The sequence below is a fragment of the Somniosus microcephalus genome, chromosome 2 (assembly GCF_052327205.1).
Source record: "Somniosus microcephalus isolate GS21.2 chromosome 2, FLI_Smic_1.0, whole genome shotgun sequence".
In the NCBI taxonomy this organism is placed as follows: Eukaryota; Metazoa; Chordata; class Chondrichthyes; order Squaliformes; family Somniosidae; genus Somniosus; species Somniosus microcephalus.
In genome coordinates, this window is record NC_140988.1 from 2,975,480 (window position 1) to 2,995,442 (window position 19,963).

Here is a 19,963-nt window from a genome sequence, read left to right on the forward strand (position 1 = left end):
TGTGGGCAGCGCACTGGACAGCACTGCACCTGACACCACTTCATGCCTCATTGCCTCTCGTTTCCCTGTAGTAAAACGTCCCAAGGCTCTTCACAGAATCTGACACCGAGCCACATTTGGAGAGATTAGGACAGGTGACCTTCACTTATTGTGACATTGGAGCATTGGTGTTGAGGGGCTCTGCCCAACCCTCTGCTACTGGTGCTCCTGGGGTCAAAGAGCAGGAAATGGGGCTTCTTATCTTACGCTGAAAGACCCAATTCAACGCTGCGTACTGCATACCAAGGACAGAAAAGGCACGTCTGATTCACTCCAAACTGTAAAGACAGCTTTGTCGATGGGGTAAATGAACCCCCTTTGTCCTAACCTGCTCCCTGTATAAGGGGTTTGTCCTCTTCCTACGTCTTTTTGCCTTTGCATCACTTTGTAAATAAATGGAGACCAGGAGTTCAGGATGAATGAAGTGGGCTGATGGGTTGGCATATCTGCAGCCTAAAGTAGGGTTGCCAACTCTGGTTGGAGATATTCCTGGGATCTCCCGCCTCCAACTGCCCCGTCCAGTCGAAGTCTTTCCCCAACTCCAATATTTTTATAATGAAGAAACCAAAAGTGTTCAAAGAAAATGAAAACACCATTTTTTTTCAATGCTGCTTTGATTTTGCAGTCATGTCCCAAAGATTAATCTTCAATTCCTGGAGACTCTAGGACAACCCTGGAGGAGTTGGCAACCCTAGGTTTAAGTGAGAGGCGATTTAACGAGCTCATTACAGGATCGTCAATGACTGAGGGGCTAAACCCGGAGTTGGACCTGTGTGATGGGAAGAGGTTGAACAAGAATTCACAGCTGCACAGGAACAACAGCAAATCTTTAAAATTAATTACATTTTACCTTTTTATTTCATGTTTGCCAGTTTCGCATAGAGTCCAGCGGGAGCCTGCAATATAAAGTGTTAATATTAGGTGGTTAAATTGTACTAGACTCACATAGACACTGATACACACATTTTTCCTTACGTTCCCCCCTCTATCTCTTGCCCAAAACCTGAAGGCGTTTGTCCGAAGCCGGTGCCAGGACGATGCCGGGTGGTCCATCCAGTTTTATTTGTAGAGGTTTGCAGTACAACTGAGTGTCTCGCTCGGCCATTTCAGGGGGCAGTTACAAGTCAACCACGTTGCTGTGGGTCTGAGTCACATACAGGCCAGACCGGGTAAGGACGGCAGATTTCCTTCCATAAAGGACATTAGTGAACCAGATGGGTTTTTACAACAATCCGATAGTTTCATGGTCACCGTTACTGAGACTAGCTTTTTATTCCAGATTTATTTAATTAACTGAATTCGAATTTGAACTCGTGTCTCTGGATCATTAGTCCAGGGGCCTGGATTACTAGCCCAGTAACATAACCACTGTGCTACCGTTCCCCGTTCAAACTCAGTCATTCAAACTCATCAATTTGGAGGATTGCCATTAGCCAAGCCATTGGCACCAGTAGAGGAAGGGAGGGGGGCCGGGGGTGGGAGTGGGGGGAGGGTGCGGAATAAAAAACTAGTGTCTGTAATGGTGACCATGAAACTACCGGATTGTTGTAAAAACCCATCTGGTTCACTAATGTCCTTTAGGGAAGGAAATCTGCCGTCCTTACCCGGTCTGGCCTATATGTGACTCCAGACCCACAGCAATGTGGTTGACTCTTAACTGCCCTCTGAAATGGCCCAGCGAGACACTCAGTTGTACCAAACTGCTACTGTGGGAGTGCCTTCACCACACGGACTGCAGCAGTTCAAAAAGGCGGCAATTAGGGATGGGCAATAAATGCCGGCCGTGCCGGCGATGCCCACATCCCAGGAACAAATTTTAAAAAATTGAACCATTGTGGCGGAGCCACCAAGAGACACTGAACAATCTGTAATAATTCCTTTAACCACTCTGTAGTGCAGTTGTGGACTGCACCTTTAAGCTGTGTGTAGGTTCTTGTATTTCCACGTGATGACGTCATGACGCCGATCACGTTACCCCCAGTTGGTGCGGAAAACGTGATGACGTCATGACGTCGGTTTCTAGTATTTAAGGGCAGTCTGAGAAAGGCTGGAGATCTGGACAGACCTGCTGACCTCTGCTCTTGTAGTTATCAGTTAAAGTATTTTGTTTATTAAAGTTTAATTATTTCGTTTCACTGTGTTGGACTTTGTTATTCGGATAGGAACTTCCGTTCCTACATTGGTGACCCCGAGCTCGTTGGACAACTTTCTTCGAGATATTCATAATGAACACGAACGCCGTTGCCCTTAAATTGCCGCAGTTCTGGGAACAGCAACCAGAAGCATGGTTTTTCCAAGCAGAAGCCCAGTTTGCTATCCGGGACATTACAGCGGATTCAACCCGTTATTATTACGTGGTTTCCGCTCTGGACAGCGCCACGGCTTCACGGGTCGTCAGCATCCTGGGGAATCCACCAGCAGAGGGCAAGTATTCAGCTTTAAAAGATCGTTTACTACAAGTGTATGGTCTAACTAAGTCAGAGCGTGCATGCAAGCTTATCGCAATGCCGGGTCTTGGGGACTCAAAACCATCAGAATTGATGAGCCAAATGCTCACGCTTTTGGGTTCAGAGCCCCAATGTTTTTTATTTCGAGAGCTTTTCCTCTGCCAGCTACCCGAGCCAGTTCAGGCAGTCTTGGCCAGTTCTACGATTACGGACTGTGCCGAGCTGGCTGCGGAGGCAGATAAGTCTTTTATGGTCATACAGCAGAGTTGCGCAGCTACGAGGCGTCTTTCCCCTACACGAGCAAAGTCCAGCCCTCCTCCAGCAGGCTGGTGTATGTACCACGCCCGTTTTGGCGCCAAGGCTCGACGCTGCCGTCCACCCTGCAGTTGGGTTGAAAAAAAGTCTCCAGCAGACTCACAAACTTCGAAGAAGACAGGGGCTGACAAAAACACCCAGTTCACCATGGCAGTCGGTTCAGCAGGAAAACTCCTCTATATTACTGATTCCGGAACAGGGCGACGATTCTTGTGTGATACTGGTTCTCAGTGCAGTATTTTGCCAGTCTCAAAGCTGGATCTACAATCCGGCGGTCACGGCCCTTCCCTTGAGGCAGCCAATGGTGCGGCCATTCGCATGTTCGGTAAACGGACAGTTAATTTAACTCTTGGGAGGTCAACGTTTTGTATGGGAATTTATAACAGCTAAAGTATCACAGGCCATCCTGGGGGCTGATTTTTTTTGTGCCTATGGTTTTCTGGTCGACGTCCAACATTGTCGACTCATTAATGCGTCTACCTTCCATGCGGTGCCTTGTCACCGCAGTACTGCTGTCTCCTGGTCGGTTGCCTGTGCGGTTCCATCGCAGGAAGGGTTTAGGTGCCGACTTGGTGAATTCCCGGGGCTCACCAGGCCTACATTCTCGGCAGCAGTTGCGAAGCACGGTGTGGTGCATTATATTACCACAACGGGATCGCCTGTTTACGCCCGGGCACGAAGATTGGAACCCGGAAAGCTTATAGCCGCAAAGGCAGAGTTTCGGATTATGGAGCGCCTTGGGATTGTCCGACGCTCCGACAGTCCTTGGTCTTCCCCATTACACATTGTACCCAAACCAGGTGGCGGATGGAGGCCTTGTGGGGATTACAGACGCCTTAATGAAGCCACTATGCCGGATAGGTATCCAATACCGCATATACAGGATTTTTCGGCTCATTTGGCCGGCAAAACAATATTTTCCAAAGTAGATCTCGTCCTTGGATATCATCAAGTTCCTGTGTACCCTCAAGACATCCCCAAAACGGCGGTCATCACACCGTTTGGCCTTTTTGAGTTCCTTCACATGCCGTTTGGATTGAAAAATGCAGCTCAGGCTTTTCAGCGACTTATGGACTCTGTGTTACGGGACCTTCCTTTCATTTTCATTTACTTGGATGATATTCTCATTGCTAGTAAAGATAAGGAAGAGCATATGGCTCATTTACGTACACTCTTTGCCCGTCTCAGCCAACATGGCCTCATTATAAATCTAGCCAAATGCCAGTTTGGGTTAACCAGCATTGACTTTCTGGGGCATAGGATCACCTCAGAAGGCGCTGTACCACTGGCCACTAGGGTAGAGGCAGTTACGGCTTTCCCGCGGCCTCATATACTTAAATCTCTTCAGGAGTTCCTGGGGATGGTGAATTTTTATCACCGTTTTGTCCCCAAGGCAGCCCAATTAATGCAGCCGCTGTACGAAGCACTTAAAGGGAAGTCGGGTAAAGATGTTATCATTTGGACACCACAGATGGACCAGGCATTCCTGGACACCAAGGCGGCATTGGCAGCTGCAACTATGCTTGCACACCCACTCCCGGGCGCGACCATCGCCCTTACTACCGATGCCTCCGATTACGCCATCGGGGCAGTGCAGGAACAATGGGTTGACGGGACTTGGCAGCCATTGGCCTTTTTTAGCCGCCAACTGCGTATAAATGAGCGAAAATATAGCACTTTTGATAGGGAGTTGCTGGCCTTGTTTTTGGCCATCCGGCATTTTCGTTTTCTTCTAGAAGGGCGCCCATTTACTGCATTTGTGGACCATAAACTGCTCACTTTTGCAATGTCCAAAATGGCGGAGCCGTGGTCAGCCCGGCAACAGCGCCACCTTACATTTATATCGGAATTTACAACGGATTTGCGACATGTGTCTGGCAAAGATAATCTTGTGGCTGATTGCCTGTCGCGTGCCCCAGTCCAGACAATTCACCTGGGAATCGATTACGTCGGGTTGGCAAAAGAACAGCTGGCGGATCCTGAGGTTCAGGCGTATCGGACCATGCCTTCTAGCTTGCAGGTAGCTGATGTTATGGTCCAATCAGCAGGAACCATGCTTTTGTGTGACATAGCCATGGGAGTGCCCCGGCCCATTGTGCCAGTCGAATGGCGTAAGAAGATTTTTCAGATTATACATGGCTTATCACACCCGGGGATGCGAGCTTCACAACGACTTATGTCCCGTAAGTTTGTTTGGAAGGGAATGCATTTAGACGTTTGGGACTGGACAAACAATTGCGTGGACTGTCAAAGATCAAAGGTTCATCGTCACGTGAAGGCTCCAATGGCCATCTTTCCAGTGCCTGAACGCCGGTTCGACCATGTACATGTGGACTTAGTGGGCCCCCTCCCCATTTCGCGGGGTTTTATGCATCTCCTGACAATAGTGGACCGTACTACCAGGTGGCCAGAGGCGATTCCCTTGGTTGCTACTACCACAGCGGACGTATCCAGGGCATTTATTTCATCATGGGTGGCCCGGTTTGGAGTGCCATCTGATATCTCCTCTGTCCGTGGTCCACAATTTACGTCAGAGTTGTGGAATGCAGTTGCACAGGGCTTGGGTACCAAGCTGCACCGTACCACCGCTTACCATCCGCAAGCAAATGGCTTATGTGAAAGGTTTCATCGGTCTCTAAAGGCGTCCCTCCGTGCCAGCTTGCGTGGTTCCAACTGGGTGGATAGACTCCCTTGGGTGATGCTAGGCCTCCGTACAGCCCCCAAAGATGACCTCCAGGCTTCATCGGCTGAGTTAGTCTACGGTCAAGCGCTTCGAGTACCAGGGGATTTCCTCCCTCCACATACAGAATCATGGTCGCCTGCTCAGCAGCTTCTTCAGCATCAAGAGGTGGCAAAGAATTTCCTGCCTATTCCAACCTCGCATCACAACCTACAGAGGCCTCATGTTCCGGCAGAACTTATGAGTTCCGATTATGTTTTTATTCGGCAGGATGCTCATAGAGATACACTCAGACCACCTTATGATGGACCGTTTTGTGTTATTGCAGCGGGAGAGAAATATTTTACGGTCGAAATGGGAGGTAAATCGGATACCATCTCCATCGACCGACTTAAACCAGCCCATCTGGGTCGGAGCGAACCGGTGGTTGTTGCTCAGCCACCTCGCCGTGGACGACCACCATTGGCTACTAGACCAATTATGCAGCAGTCTACTATTAAATTGCCTGCTTCAGCTCTATCCTCGTCTACACCTTCTGCTACGGTTTCCTCCACCCCAGATGTACCGCTTCAGACACAGCCAAATGTTGGCTCATCTTCTAACGATCCAGCGTCTGAAGTTCGTAGTCGTTCGGGCAGAATAATTAAACCTCCTGCATGTTTGATGCTGTCTGTTAAAGAGAATTCTGGGGGGGCGCCTGTGGCGGAGCCACCAAGAGACACTGAACAATCTGTAATAATTCCTTTAACCACTCTGTAGTGCAGTTGTGGACTGCACCTTTAAGCTGTGTGTAGGTTCTTGTATTTCCACGTGATGACGTCATGACGCCGATCACGTGACCCCCAGTTGGCGCGGAAAACGTGATGACGTCATGACGTTGGTTTCTAGTATTTAAGGGCAGTCTGAGAAAGGCTGGAGATCTGGACAGACCTGCTGACCTCTGCTCTTGTAGTTATCAGTTAAAGTATTTTGTTTATTAAAGTTTAATGATTTCGTTTCACTGCGTTGGACTTCGTTATTCGGATAGGAACTTCCGTTCCTACACCATCCCTTTAAATTTGACTCGTTTTCATCTCCTGCCACTTGAGTTATCCCGAAACCCATCAGAGTTTGCTCCTGAAGCTGTAAATAATTTTGCTAATGAGTTTGGGGAAAATCAAGTGCTATTTAGGCTAGAGATTCAGGTGGGTGCGAACCAAATTAGCAATGGTTCACACCCAAAGACAAAAAATTATCCCCATTGCGTTTGAATTTTTTAAGCAGCAAAGGCCTGAAAATATATCAATGCAAAGACTTTTCCATAATCCCAATAATGATTATCACATAACTGAGGAGAAGCAGGTCAGATATTAGGATGATACTGTACCACTTGTCCTCTTCCTGCTGGTATGCTGTACATGTCATCTCCCTTTGTATTAGCATCTGTAAGGAGAGAACATCGAGTTACATGGAATTTACAGCACCGATACAGGCCATCTCCAGCAAGAGTCTAACCACCTCCCCTTCACATTCAACGGCATTACCATCGCCGAATCCCCCATCATCAACATCCTGGGGGTCACCATTGACCAGAAACTTAACTGGACCAGCCACATAAATACTGTGGCTACAAGAGCAGGCCAGAGGCTGGGAATTCTGTGGCGAGTGTCTCACCTCCTGACTCCCCAAAACCTTTCCACCATCTACAAGGCACAAGTCAGGAGTGTGATGGAATACTCTCCACTTGCCTGGATGAGTGCAGCTCCAACAACACTCGAGAAGCATCGACACCATCCAGGACAAAGCAGCCCGCTTGATTGGCACCCCATCCACCACCTTAAACATTCACTCCCTCCACCACCAGCGCCCCGTGGCTGCAGTGTGTACCATCTACAAGATGCACTGCAGCAACTCGCCAAGGCTTCTTCGGCAGCCCCTCCCAAACCCGCGACCTCTTCCGCCTAGAAGGACAAGGGCAGCAGGCGCATGGGAACACCATCACCTCCAAGTTCCCCTCCAAGTCACACACCATCCTGACTTGGAAATATATCGCTGATCCTTCATTGTCGCTGGGTCAAAATCCTGGAACTCCCTCCCTAACAGCACTGTGGGAGCACCTTCACCACACGGACTGCAGCGGTTCAAGGCGGCGGCTCACCACCACCTTCTCAAGGGCAACTAGGGATGGGCAATAAATGCTGGCCTTGCCAGCGATGCTCACATCCTGTGAATGAATAAAAAAAGGTCTGTGCCGGTGTTTATGCTCCACATGAGCCTCCTCCCACCCCTCTTCATCTCACTCTATCAGCATCTCCTTCTATTCCTTTCTCCCTCATGTGTTTATCCAGCTTCCCCTTAAATGTATCTGTGCATCTAACGACACAGGGAGGAAAGTTTGCAACTTAGTGCCTTGGTCGATGGGCTAGCGTCTCAGGAATTTGGGCAGAGGTCAGTGTGTCCGATTCACGGCATCTGTCAGTTGCAATGGGCGGAAAGCAGTTTTGGATGTGAGTTGTGTCACTGACCTCTGCATCCGAACTCCTCACACATCCTCTCGTCAAGTGAAGATCTGCTTCAGGAATGTTGAATTGACCCCGAGGTAATTTTTGAAAACCCTAGTTTGCGATGCTGTTTATATGGAATCTTTCTCTGTATTGATTGTAGATGTCCACACTGGGTTACTAAGCATTCTTGGGAAAATAGGCTTTCAAACACTTCTTTCTAAGCCATTACACACAAGTAGTTGTGCATTTTGCAGCGAAATTAATGAAGACTCGTCCACTTCCTGATTAAGTACCAATTAAAGTACTTGTTAGTTAAACAATACTAAGCTTTTATTCCCTCGAGTTTAGAAGATTAAGGGGTGATCTAATCGAGGTGTTTAAGATGATTAAAGGAGTTGATCAGGTAGAGAGAGAGAAACTATTTCCTCTGGTGGGGGGAGTCCAGAACAAGGGGGCAGAACCTTAAAATTAGAGCCAGGCCGTTCAGGGGTGATGTCAGGAGGCACTTCTTCACACAAAGGGGGGTGGAAATCTGGAACTCTCTCCCCCCAAAAGCTGTAGAGGTTGGGGGTCAATTGAAAATTTCAAAACTGAGATTGATGGATTTTTGTTAGGTAAGAGTATTAAGGGTTACAGAACCAAGGCGGGTAGATGGTGTTAAGATACAAATCAGCCGTGATCTCATTGAATGGCGGAACAGGCTCGAGGGGCAGAATGGCCTCCTCCTGTTCCTGTTTCTAAGGTCTTTGAGTAGTGAGAAAGCAGAGCCTCCCTCCCTCACTCGAAGCAGCATCCACACACAACTGATTTTGTGGTCATTCATTGATGACCAGCCCAGCTCTCAATCTGCAGTGTGCAGGCTAACAAGGGGCTACAGGCAAATCAGACCTGGGAACGTTTCTGACGATGCACCGACACCTTAAAGGCCAACCAATCTTTTCTGTTCATAGATGCAAAAAGAAAGAACAAACTTGAATTTCTATAGCACCTTTCACAACCTCAGGACGTCCCAAAATGTTTTACAGCCAATGAAGTACTATTTGAAGTGTAGTCACTGTTGTAAAGTAGGAAACACGGCAGCCAATTTTTGCACAGCAAGCTCCCACAAACAGCAATGTGATAATGACCAGATCATCTGTTTTAGTGATGTTGGCTGAGGAATAAATATTGGCCCCAGGACACTGGGGAGAACTCCCCTGCTGTTCTTCGAAATAGTGCCATGGGATCTTTTACATCCACCTGAGAGGGCAGACGGGGCCTCGGTTTAACGTCTCATCCAAAAGTCGGCCACTCCAACAGTGTGGCATTCCCTCAGTACTGCTCCTCCGACAGTGCGGCGCTCCCTCAGTACTGCCCCTCCGACAGTGCGGCGCTCCCTCAGTACTGCCCTTCCGACAGTACGGCGCTCCCTCAGTACTGCCCCTCCGACAGTGCGGTACTCCCTCAGTACTGCCCCTCTGACAGTGCGGCACTCCCTCAGTACTGCCCGTCCGACACTGCAGCGCTCCCTCAGTACTGCCCCTCCGACAATGCGGCGCTCCCTCAGTACTGCCCCTCTGACAGTGCGGCACTCCCTCAGTACTGCCCCTCCGACATTGCGGCGCTCCCTCAGTACTGCCCCTCCGACAGTGCGGCGCTCCCTCAGTACCGCCCCTCCGACAGTGCGGCGCTCCCTCAGTACTGCCCCTCTGACAGTGCAGCGCTCCCTCAGTACTGCCCCTCCGACAGTGCAGCGCTCCCTCAGTACTGCCCTTCCGACAGTGCGGCGCTCCCTCAGTACTGCCCCTCCGACAGTACGGCGCTCCCTCAGTACTGCCCCTCCGACAGTGCGGTACTCCCTCAGTACTGCCCCTCTGACAGTGCGGCACTCCCTCAGTACTGCCCCTCCGACAGTGCGGCGCTCCCTCAGTACTGCCCCTCCAACAGTGCGGCGCCCTCTCAGTACTGCCCCTCCGACAGCGTGGCGCTCCCTCAGTACTGCCCCTCCGACAGTGCGGCGCTCCCTCAGTAATGCCCCTCCGACAGAGCGGCGCTCCCTCAGTACTGCGCCTCCGACAGTGCGGCGCTCCATCAGTACTGCCCCTCCGACAGTGTGGCGCTCCCTCAGTACTGCCCCTTCGACAGTGTGGCGCTCCCTCAGTACTGCCCCTCCGACAGTGCGACACTCCCTCAGTACTGCCCCTCGGACAGTGCGGCGCTCCCTCAGTACTGCCCCTCCGACAGTGCAGGGCTCCCTCAGTGCTGCCCCTCTGACAGTACAGGGCTCCCTCAGTACTGCACCTCCGACAGTGCAGGGCTCCCTCAGTACTGTCCCCCCGACAGTGTGGCGCTCCCTCAGTACTGCCCCTCCGACAGTGCAGCACTCCCTCAGTACTGCCCCTCTGACAGTGCAGCGCTCCCTCAGTACTGCCCCTCCGACAGTGCAGCGCTCCCTCAGTACTGCCCCTCCGACGGTGCGGCGCTCCCTCAGTACTGCCCCTCCGGCAGTGCGGCGCTCCCTCAGCACTGCGCCTTCGACCGTGTGGTACCCCCTCAGTACTGCCCCTCCGACAGTGCGGCACTCCCTCAGTACTGCCCGTCCGACACTGCAGCGCTCCCTCAGTACTGACCCTCCGACAGTGCAGTGCTCCCTCAGTACTGCCCCTCCGACAGTGCGGCGCTCCCTCAGTACTGCCCCTCCGACAGTGCAGGGTTCCCTCAGTACTGCCCCTCCGACAGTGCGGCACTCCCTCAGTACTGTCCCTCTGACAGTGCGGCGCTCCCTCAGTACTGTCCCTCCGACAGTGCGGCGCTCCCTCAGTACTGCACGTCCGACAGTGCAGCGCTCCCTCAGTACTGCCCTTCCGACAATGCGGCGCTCCCTCAGTACTGCCCCTCCGACAATGCAGCGCTCCCTCAGTACTGCCCCTCCGACAATGCGGCGCTCCCTCAGTACTGCCCCTCCGACAGTGCGGCGTTCCCTCAGCACTGCCCCTCCGACAATGCGGTGCTCCCTCAGTGCTGCCCCTCCGACAATGCGGCGCTCCCTCAGTACTGCCCCTCCGACAATGCGGCGCTCCCTCAGTACTGCCCCTCCGACAATGCATCGCTCCCTCAGTACTGCCCCTCTGACAATGCGGCGCTCCCTCAGTACTGCCCTTCCGACAATGCGGCGCTCCCTCAGTACTGCCCCTCCGACAATGCGGTGCTCCCTCAGTACTGCCCCTCCGACAGTGCGGCGCTCCCTCAGTACTGCCCCTCCGACAGTGCAGGGCTCCCTCAGTACTGACCCTCCGACAGTGCATAGCTCCCTCAGTACTGCCCTTCCGACAGTGCGGTGCTCCCTCAGTACTGCTCCTCCGACAGTGCGGCGCTCCCTCAGTACTGCCCCTCCGACAGTGCAGGGCTCCCTCAGTACTGCCCCTCCGACAGTGCGGCGCTCCCTCAGTACTGCCCCTCCGACAGTGCAGGGCTCCCTCAGTACTGCACTGGGGTGTCGGGCTAGAATTTGGAACTCTGGAGTGGGACTTGAATCCACAACCTTGTGACTCAGAGGCGAGAGTGCTGCCCACTGATGCACAGCTGATGCTTTGTGCAGGCATGTAACGGGATTATTGACTATTTTACCTGGGAGGAATTTTGTGATAATTTACATTAAGATGTTGTTAATAAGTTAAATTCAGCACACAACAGGTTAAATGCGCACACGCACAGCATATTTGACCCAGTAACCAGCTCCAGATGTAGTGACTGGAACAATTGTGCTTCTCGGGTACCATATCAGTTTGAGACTTACAAGTCATCTAGTATCACAGAATCTCACCGCACAGAAGGAGGCCATTTGGCCCATCGTGCCTGTGCCGGCTCTTTGAGCGAACTCTCCAATTAGTCCCACTCCCCCCTGCTCTTTCCCCACAGCCCTGCAAACCTAAGGATTTATGTTTATCCAGATTTGTTCTCAAATCCCAATTTTAACATCAATTTTGCCTTTAAAAAAATCTTTAAAAAATATTTTGGGGAAATAAATTTGCCTCCTTTAATTTCTTGAGATATCAAAACTACTTACCATCTGAAAGATGAATAATTTTGAGTTTATCTGTGAAAGGAAGGAAGAGCACAGTTGTTAATTTGGGGCATTTCAACTCTTTATATCATGAAGGATGCTATTTTTTTTATTCATTCTCGAGATGTGGGCGTCGCTGGCAAGGCCGGCATTTATTGCCCATCCCTAGTTGCCCTGGAGACAGTGGTGGTGAGCCGCCATCTTGAACCGCTGATAGCGGGTTTGGTACAACTGAGTGTCTCACTCGGCCACATCAGGGGGTAGTTAAGAGTCAATCACATTGGTCGTAGAGTCATAACGGCACAGAAGGAGGCCATTCGGCCCATCGAGTCCGTGCCGGCTCTCTGTAGAGCAATCCAGTCAGTCCCATTGCCCCGCTCTATCCCCGGAGCCCTGCAAGTTTATTTCCCTCAAGTGCCTATCCAGTCTCCCCTTGAAAACATTGAATGTCTCCGCTTCCACCACTTCCGTCGGCAGCGAGTTCCAGGTCCTCACCATTCGCTGCGTAAAAAGGTTTTTCCTCACATCCCCCCTGTATCTCTTGCCCAAAACCTCAAATCTGTGTCCCCGAGTCCTTGTACCATCAACTAGTGGTGAAAACAGTCTTTCCCCATCTAGCCTATCCAAACCTGTCATAATCTTGTACACCTCTATCAAATCACCCCTCAACCTCCTTTGCTCTAATGAAAACAAATCCAGCTTCTCCAACCTGTCCTTGTAGCTAAGATCCCCCATCCCCCGAACCATTCTGGTAAATCTCCTCTGCACCCTCTCAAGGGCCTTCTTGGTGTGGGTCTGGAGTCACATATGGGCCAGACCGGGTAAAGCCGGCAGGTTTCCTTCCCTAAAGGACACCAGTGAACCAGATGGGTTTTTACGATAATCCAACAGCTTCATGGTCACTTTTACTGATCCCAGCTTTCTTAAAAGTGAATTCAAATTCTCAAACTGCCATGGTGGGATTATGAACTCTCGCTTTGCCTGTATATTAGATAGTTCCAAGGCTGCTGGATTACTAGTCCAATCACATAACCACTACACTACCGTATCTCCAATGAGGTGAAGGAAATTGTGCTGGAGTCTCGCTCGAAGGCAGCACACACTGGAGAATCGGGGTCCGGTCCGATTCACAGGGACCCTGATCTTCGGGTCATTTATTTCATGATCAGGAAAGAAAGACTCCCATTGCTACAGCGCCTTTCACAACCTCAGGGCCAAAGCATTTTTGAAGTACTTTTGAAGTGTAGTCACTGTTGTAATATAGGAAAAACAGCAGCCAATGTGTGCGATTCGCCTCAACCACTCCCTGTGGTAGCGAGTTCCACATTCTCGCCACTCTCTGGGTAAAGAAGTTTCTCCTGAATTCCTGATTGGATTTATTAGTGATTATCTTATATTTATTGCCCCTAGTTCTGGACTCCTCCACAAGTGGAAACATCTTCGCTACGCCTACCCTATTGAAACCCTTCATAATTTTAAAGACCTCTATTAGGTCACCTACTAAACAAGCTCTTCCTAAAGAACTGCAAACATGTATATGTTTTTAAATCCTGTCTTCAATCGCACTGCTCAGGAGATTGAAATATAGGGTGGTTAAATCACCGAGGTGCTCTGCCAAAAATTGTGCAGTTTGGGTCTCTCTCCAAATGGTGTGTTCTCGATCCCAAGCAGGGTAGCTTGTGGAGATTGGTATTCAGCCCTGTGGCATTGCTGACCCCCTAACCGGGATCCGATTACCAGGGGCATTAGGAATATATTATACCAGACTATTAACTTTGAACACACGATCATACGAAATTGTCAAGCAGGAAAAGACCAGCTGGTCCATCAAGCCTGTCCCATACTATGATGGCCAGAGCATCACGACTAGACACTTCCTTCCTGTCCCCTACGCCCCCCGCCCCCCACCACCCCGTCCCCCTTTTCCGCCCTCCTCCCTCCTCTCCGCAGCCGTGTAATCTCCTGGGAGAGGTAAAAAGAGAGAAAATCCCAGGGCCACTAAGGAAAAAAATTCCTCACCGACTCCCTCAGCCGATGGAACCCAGTCCAAGAGAGAGAACAGAGCCTTGAGCTCACCACGATTTTTTCCACTAAAATTAGCGAAGGTAATATAGGGTTTTTTGAGGCAGAGATTATAACATCATTTAAAAGAGAACTGGGTAAGTATTTGATAAAAGAAGGATCTGGGGAACATAAGAACATAAGAAATAGGAGCAGGAGTAGGCCAATCGGCCCCTCGAGCCTGCTCCGCCATTCAATAAGATCATGGCTGATCTGATCCTAACCACCAATCCACTATCACAGAACCATCTCCTGAATCTAACAGAATTAGACACACGAAATAGGAGCAGGATCAGGCTACACGGCCCCTGGGCCCGCTCCGCTACCCACAGAGCCATGACTGATCCGAACCTAGACTCATGTCCAAATTCCTGCCCGCTCCCCATAACCCTTAATTCCCTTTACATCTAGGAAACTGTCTATTTCTGTTTTAAATCTATGTAATGATGTAGCTTCTACAGCTTTTTGGGGCAGCATATTCCATGGACCTACCACCCTCTGAGTGAAGTAGTTCCTCCTCATCTCAGTTTTGAAAGAGCAGCCCCTTATTCTAAGACTATGCCCCCTAGTTCTAGTTTCACCCACCATCGGGAACATCCTCCCCGCATCCACCCGATCCAACCCCTTCACAATCTTATATGTTTCAATAAGATCGCCTCTCATTCTTCTGAACTCCAATGAGTAGAGTCCCAATCTACTCAACCTCTCCTCATATGTCCAACCTCTCCTCATATGTCCATCCCCTCATCCCCGGGATTAACCGAGTGAACCTTCTTTGTACTGACTCGAGAGCAAGTATGTCCTTTCTTAAGTATGGACACCAAAACTGTAGGCAGTATTCCAGGTGCGGTCTCACCAATACCTTGTACAACTGAAGCAATACCTCCCTATTTTTATATTCTATCCCCCTAGCAATTAAAGCCAACATTCCATTGGCCGCCTTAATCACTTGCTGCACCTGCATACTAACCTTTTGAGTTTCGTGCACCAGGACCCCCAGATCCCTTTGTACTTCAGTACTTTCCAGTTTCTTGCCATTAAGATAATAACTTGCTCTACGATTTTTCCTGCCAAAGTGCATAACCTCACACTTTCCAGTATTGTATTCCATCTGCCAAATCTCTGCCCACTTACTTAGCCTGTCTATGTCCCCTTGCAGGTTTTTTATGTCTTCCTCACTCACTACTTTCCCTCCCATCTTAGTATCATCTGCAAACTTTGATATGTTACACTCGGTCCCCTCCTCCAAATCGTTAATATAGATTGTAAAGAGTTGGGGACCCAGCACGGACCCCTGCGGAACACCACTAGTTACTGATTGCCAGTCTGAGAATGAACCATTTATCCCAACTCTCTGCCTTCTGTTAGATAGCCAATCCTCTATCCATGCCAGAATATTACCCCCAATCCCGTGATTTTTTATGTTAAGCAATAATCTTCTGTGTGGCACCTTGTCAGATGCCTTTTGGAAGTCTAAATACACTATGTCCACTGGTTCCCCTTTATCCACCCTATATGTTACTTCCTCAAAGAACTCCAGCAAATTTGTCAAACATGACTTCCCCTTCATAAAACCATGCTGACTTTGTCCTATTAAATTATGATTATCCAAATGTCCTGTTACTGTCTCCTTAATAATGGACTCCAAAATTTTACCTACCACAGATGTTAGGCTAACCGGTCTATAGTTTCCAGCCTTCTGTCTACTGCCCTTTTTAAATAAGGGTGTTACATTAGCAGTTTTCCAGTCTGCCGGGACCTTTGCCGAGTCCAGGGAGTTTTGGAAAATTATTACCAATGCATCCACAATCCCTACCGCCACTTCCCTCAAGACCCTAGGATGTAAGCCATCAGGTCCAGGTGATTTATCCGCCTTGAGTCCCATTATTTTACCGAGCACCACTTTCTTAGTGATTTTGATCGTGTTTAGCTCCTCCCCCCCCTTTAGCCCCCTGTTTGTCCAGTGTTGGGATATTCTTAGTGTCTTCTACTGTAAAGACTGATACAAAATATTCATTCAGTGTTTTTGCCATCTCCATATTTCCCACCATTAATTTCCCGGTCTCATCCTCTAAGGGACCAACATTTACTTTAGTCACCCTTTTTCTTTTTATATAACTATAAAAACTCTTACTATCTGTTTTTATATTTTTTGCTAATTTACTTTCATAATCTATCTTCCCTTTCTTAATCTTTTTGTTATTTTTTTGCTGTCTTTTAAAGTTTTCCCAATCCTCTATCCTCCCACTAGATTTGGCTACCTTATATGCCCTTGTTTTTAGTCGAATACTATCCTTAATTTCTTTACTTAGCCACGGATGGCTGTCTTCTTTTACACCCTTTTCTTCTCAGTGGACTATATATTTTTTGGAAGTTGTAAATAACTCCTTAAATGTACACCACTGATCATGTATCGTCTTACCCTTTAATCTATTTTCCCAATCCACTCTACTCAATTCCACTCTCATACCTTCATAGTCTCCTTTATTCAAGCTTAGCACGCTTGTTTGAGATCCAACCTTCTCACCCTCTAATTGAATATGGAATTCAACCATGTTACGGTCACTCATTCCAAGGGGATCCTTTACTAGGACATTTTTAATTAATCCTGTCTCGTTACACAGGACCAGATCTAAGGTTGCTTGCCCCCTGGTCGGTTCAGTTACATACTGCTCAAGAAACCCATCCCTAATACACTCAATGAACTCATCCTCAAGGCAGCCCTGCCCAATTTGATTTGCCCAATTAATATGATAGTTAAAATCCCCCATAATTATAGATGTTCCCTTATTACAAGCCTCAACTATTTCCTGATTGATACTCCGTCCAACAGAGTTGCAACTGTTCGGAGGCCTATAGACTACGCCCACTAGTGTTTTTTTCCCCTTATTATTCCTTACCTCCACCCAAACTGTTTCATTATCCTGATCTTTTGACCCAATATCATTTCTCTGTATTACAGTGATTCCTTCCTTTATTAACATAGCCACCCCACCTCCCCTTCCTTCCTGCCTGTCCTTCCTGATCGTTAAATAACCTGGTATGTTTAATTCCCAGGCATTGTCACCCTGCAGCCATGTTTCTGTAATGGCCACAAGATCATACCCATATGTAGTGATTTGTGCCATTAACTCGTCTATTTTGTTACGAATGCTACGTGCATTCAGATAGAGAACTTTCAAATATGTTTTGTGACACTTAGTTCCTGCTTTTGCCCTTTTTATTACTTTACCTTTTACTCCATACCTTCTGCCCCTTCCTGACACGCTCTGGTTTTTAATTTCCCCACTGCTACCTAAGTCTATGACCTTCTCTGTTGTCATTTTTATTATTTGCTCTCTAGGAACCTCCCCCCCACTAGTTAGTTTAAAGCCCTCTCTACAGCCCTAGTTATATGATCCGCCAGGACTCTAGTCCCAGCACTGGCCAAGTGAAGCCCGTCCCAACGGAACAGCTCCCTCCTGCCCCAGTACTGGTGCCAGTGTCCCAGGAAGCAAAACCCATTTCTCCCACACCAGTCTTTGAGCCACGCATTTAACTCTCTAATTTTATTTGTCCTAGCCAAATTTGCTCGTGGCTCAGGTAATAATCCAGAAATTATTACCCTTGAGGTTCTGTTTTTTAATTTGACCCCTAGCTGCTCATACTCCTTTAACAGAACCGGCTTCCTAGTCCTATCTACGTCGTTTGTACCAACATGGACCACGACAACTGGATCCACCCCCTCCCACTGCAAGTTTCTTTCCAGCCCAGAGGAGATGTCCTTCACCCTGGCACCGGGTAGGCAACACAGCCTTCTGGACTCTCGCTCTCGGCTACAGAGAACTCTATCTATCCCCCTAATAATACTATCCCCTACCACTACAACATTTCTATTTACTCCCCCCTCTTGAATGGCCCCCCTTTCCACGGTGCTGTGGCCAGGTTGCTCATCCTCCCTGCAGTCCCTGCTCCTGTCCCCACAGGGAGTAAGAACCTCGAACCTGTTGGTCAAGAGCAAGGGCTGCGGCTCCTCCAGCTCTACCTCCTGGATCCCCGTACCTGCCTTACTCATACTCACACCGTCCTGTCCCTGACCATGGGCTGCATCTGAATTACTTAACTTCATAGGTGTGACCACCTCCTGATACATAGAGTCCAGGTACTTCTCCCCCTCCCTGATGTGTCGCAGTGTCTGAAGCTCAGACTCCAGCTCATCAACACGGAGCTGGAGTTCCTGTAGCAGCAGACACTTGTCACAGACGTAATCACCGTGAGCCTCAATGGGGTTCACCGGCTCCCACATCTCGCAACAGTAACACATCACCTGCTCCATTCTATGTAATTAATTAAATTTTTTATTGTTAGTTATGGACACCCTCTGCCCGATTTTAGATGTTAGTATCCCCTTTAATTAATTGGATTTAAATTAAATCAATCCCTCTAGTTACACCAGTTTAATGGTTTACCAACAGTCACTCTGCACCAGAAAGGCCTTGGTACACCACAGCAACCTTAAAAATTATAAACCACAGACTTAAAGTTTTAAAATGAGAGAAATACTCCAACCAATCACCTACCTGTTTTGTGGTGATGTCACACCTTGAATACTTTTTACCTCTCTCCTTGCCTGAGGTTGGAGATTGGTACGCCTACCTGAGCCTCTGGGGCCTTTTGTAGTCGCTCTGCTGCTCTGCTCCGCCTTCACCCGCTGCCGATGCCGCACTGAGGCCTACCTGAGCCTCTGGGGCCTCTTGTAGTCGCTCTGCCGCGCTGCTCCGCCTTCACCCGCTGCCGATGCCGCACTGAGGCCTACCTGAGCCTCTGGGGCCTCTTGTCGCTCAGGGAATTGGGATGAGAGTGGGCAGGTTTAGTTGAAGAGCCATCAGACCCAATGGAGTGTGCGGGCTCTTTCTGTGCTGTTATATCTACAATTCTAAAGGGAATGATTCCTTGATCCGGTGCTTGCTGGGTTGGAAATAGATTCTGCGGCCAACGTGGGAGAAGTAAGATTCAAGATATTAAGGGGAATAGATAGGGTAGATGGAGAGAAACTATTTCCTTTGGTTGGGGGTTCTAGGACTAGGGGGCAGAGTCGAAAAATTAGAGCCAGACCTTTCACGAGTGAAATTAAGAAACACTTCTACACATAAAGGGCGGTAAAAGTTTGGAACTCTCTTCCACAAACGGCAATTGATGCTAGATCAATTGGTAATTTTAAATCTGAGGTTGATAGATTTTTGTTAACCAAAGGTATTAAGGGGTATGGGCCAAAGGCGGGTGGATGGAGTTAGGTCGCAGATCAACCATGATCTCATTGAATGACGGAACAGGCTCGAGGGGCTGAATGGCCTCCTCCTGTTCCTATGTTCCTAGTGAGACTGCGTGGCCATGGATTTTACCCTCATAGAGTTTCAACCAGTAAAAGTGACCATTAAAGGCCGGCAGGCCCCAAATTCAAGCTCCAAGCCATTTTTAACAAATGAATCGAGTGAATCTTTGTATTACCGTAGAGATCTTCCACATCATGTCTGTCCTTTATAATGTTCTCTCGGAGCTTACGCAGTTTCTCCTTTAAAAAAAGAGATAAACAGAAATGTTAAATCTGAGGTTTTATGTCTTTACCTGAGCACCAACAATAGACAAGTCAACCAACAACAACAATTTGCATTTATATAGCGCCTTTAATGTAGTAAAACGTCCCAAGGTGCTTCACAAGAGCGATTATCAGACAACATTTGGCACCGAGCCACATAAGGAGAAATTAGGGCAGGTGACCAAAAGCTCGGTCAAAGAGGGAGGTTTTAACGAGGGTCTTAAAGGAGGAAAGAGAGAGGCAGAGAGGTTTAGGGAGGGAATTCCAGAGCTCGGGGCCCAGGCAGCTGAAGGCACGGCCGCCAATGGTGGAGCGATGTGT

The 19,963-nt window shown here is 48.9% G+C and overlaps 1 protein-coding gene across 2 annotated transcripts in view; it reads right to left on the bottom strand.

The window, feature by feature from the left end:
* Nucleotides 1–19,963, bottom strand: part of LOC147122493 (B-cell scaffold protein with ankyrin repeats-like) — a 378,498-nt gene that overhangs the window by 2,332 nt on the left and 356,203 nt on the right. For both annotated transcript variants that reach the window (XM_086005800.1, XM_086005792.1), the window contains exons 13-16: nucleotides 19,555–19,618; nucleotides 12,010–12,039; nucleotides 6,848–6,903; nucleotides 890–935 (exon numbers count right to left, since the gene is read on the bottom strand). In XM_086005800.1, coding sequence (XP_085861926.1) covers nucleotides 894–935; nucleotides 6,848–6,903; nucleotides 12,010–12,039; nucleotides 19,555–19,618 — 192 coding nt within the window. In that variant the 3' untranslated portion in view covers nucleotides 890–893. The remainder of the gene's footprint in view (nucleotides 1–889; nucleotides 936–6,847; nucleotides 6,904–12,009; nucleotides 12,040–19,554; nucleotides 19,619–19,963) is intronic.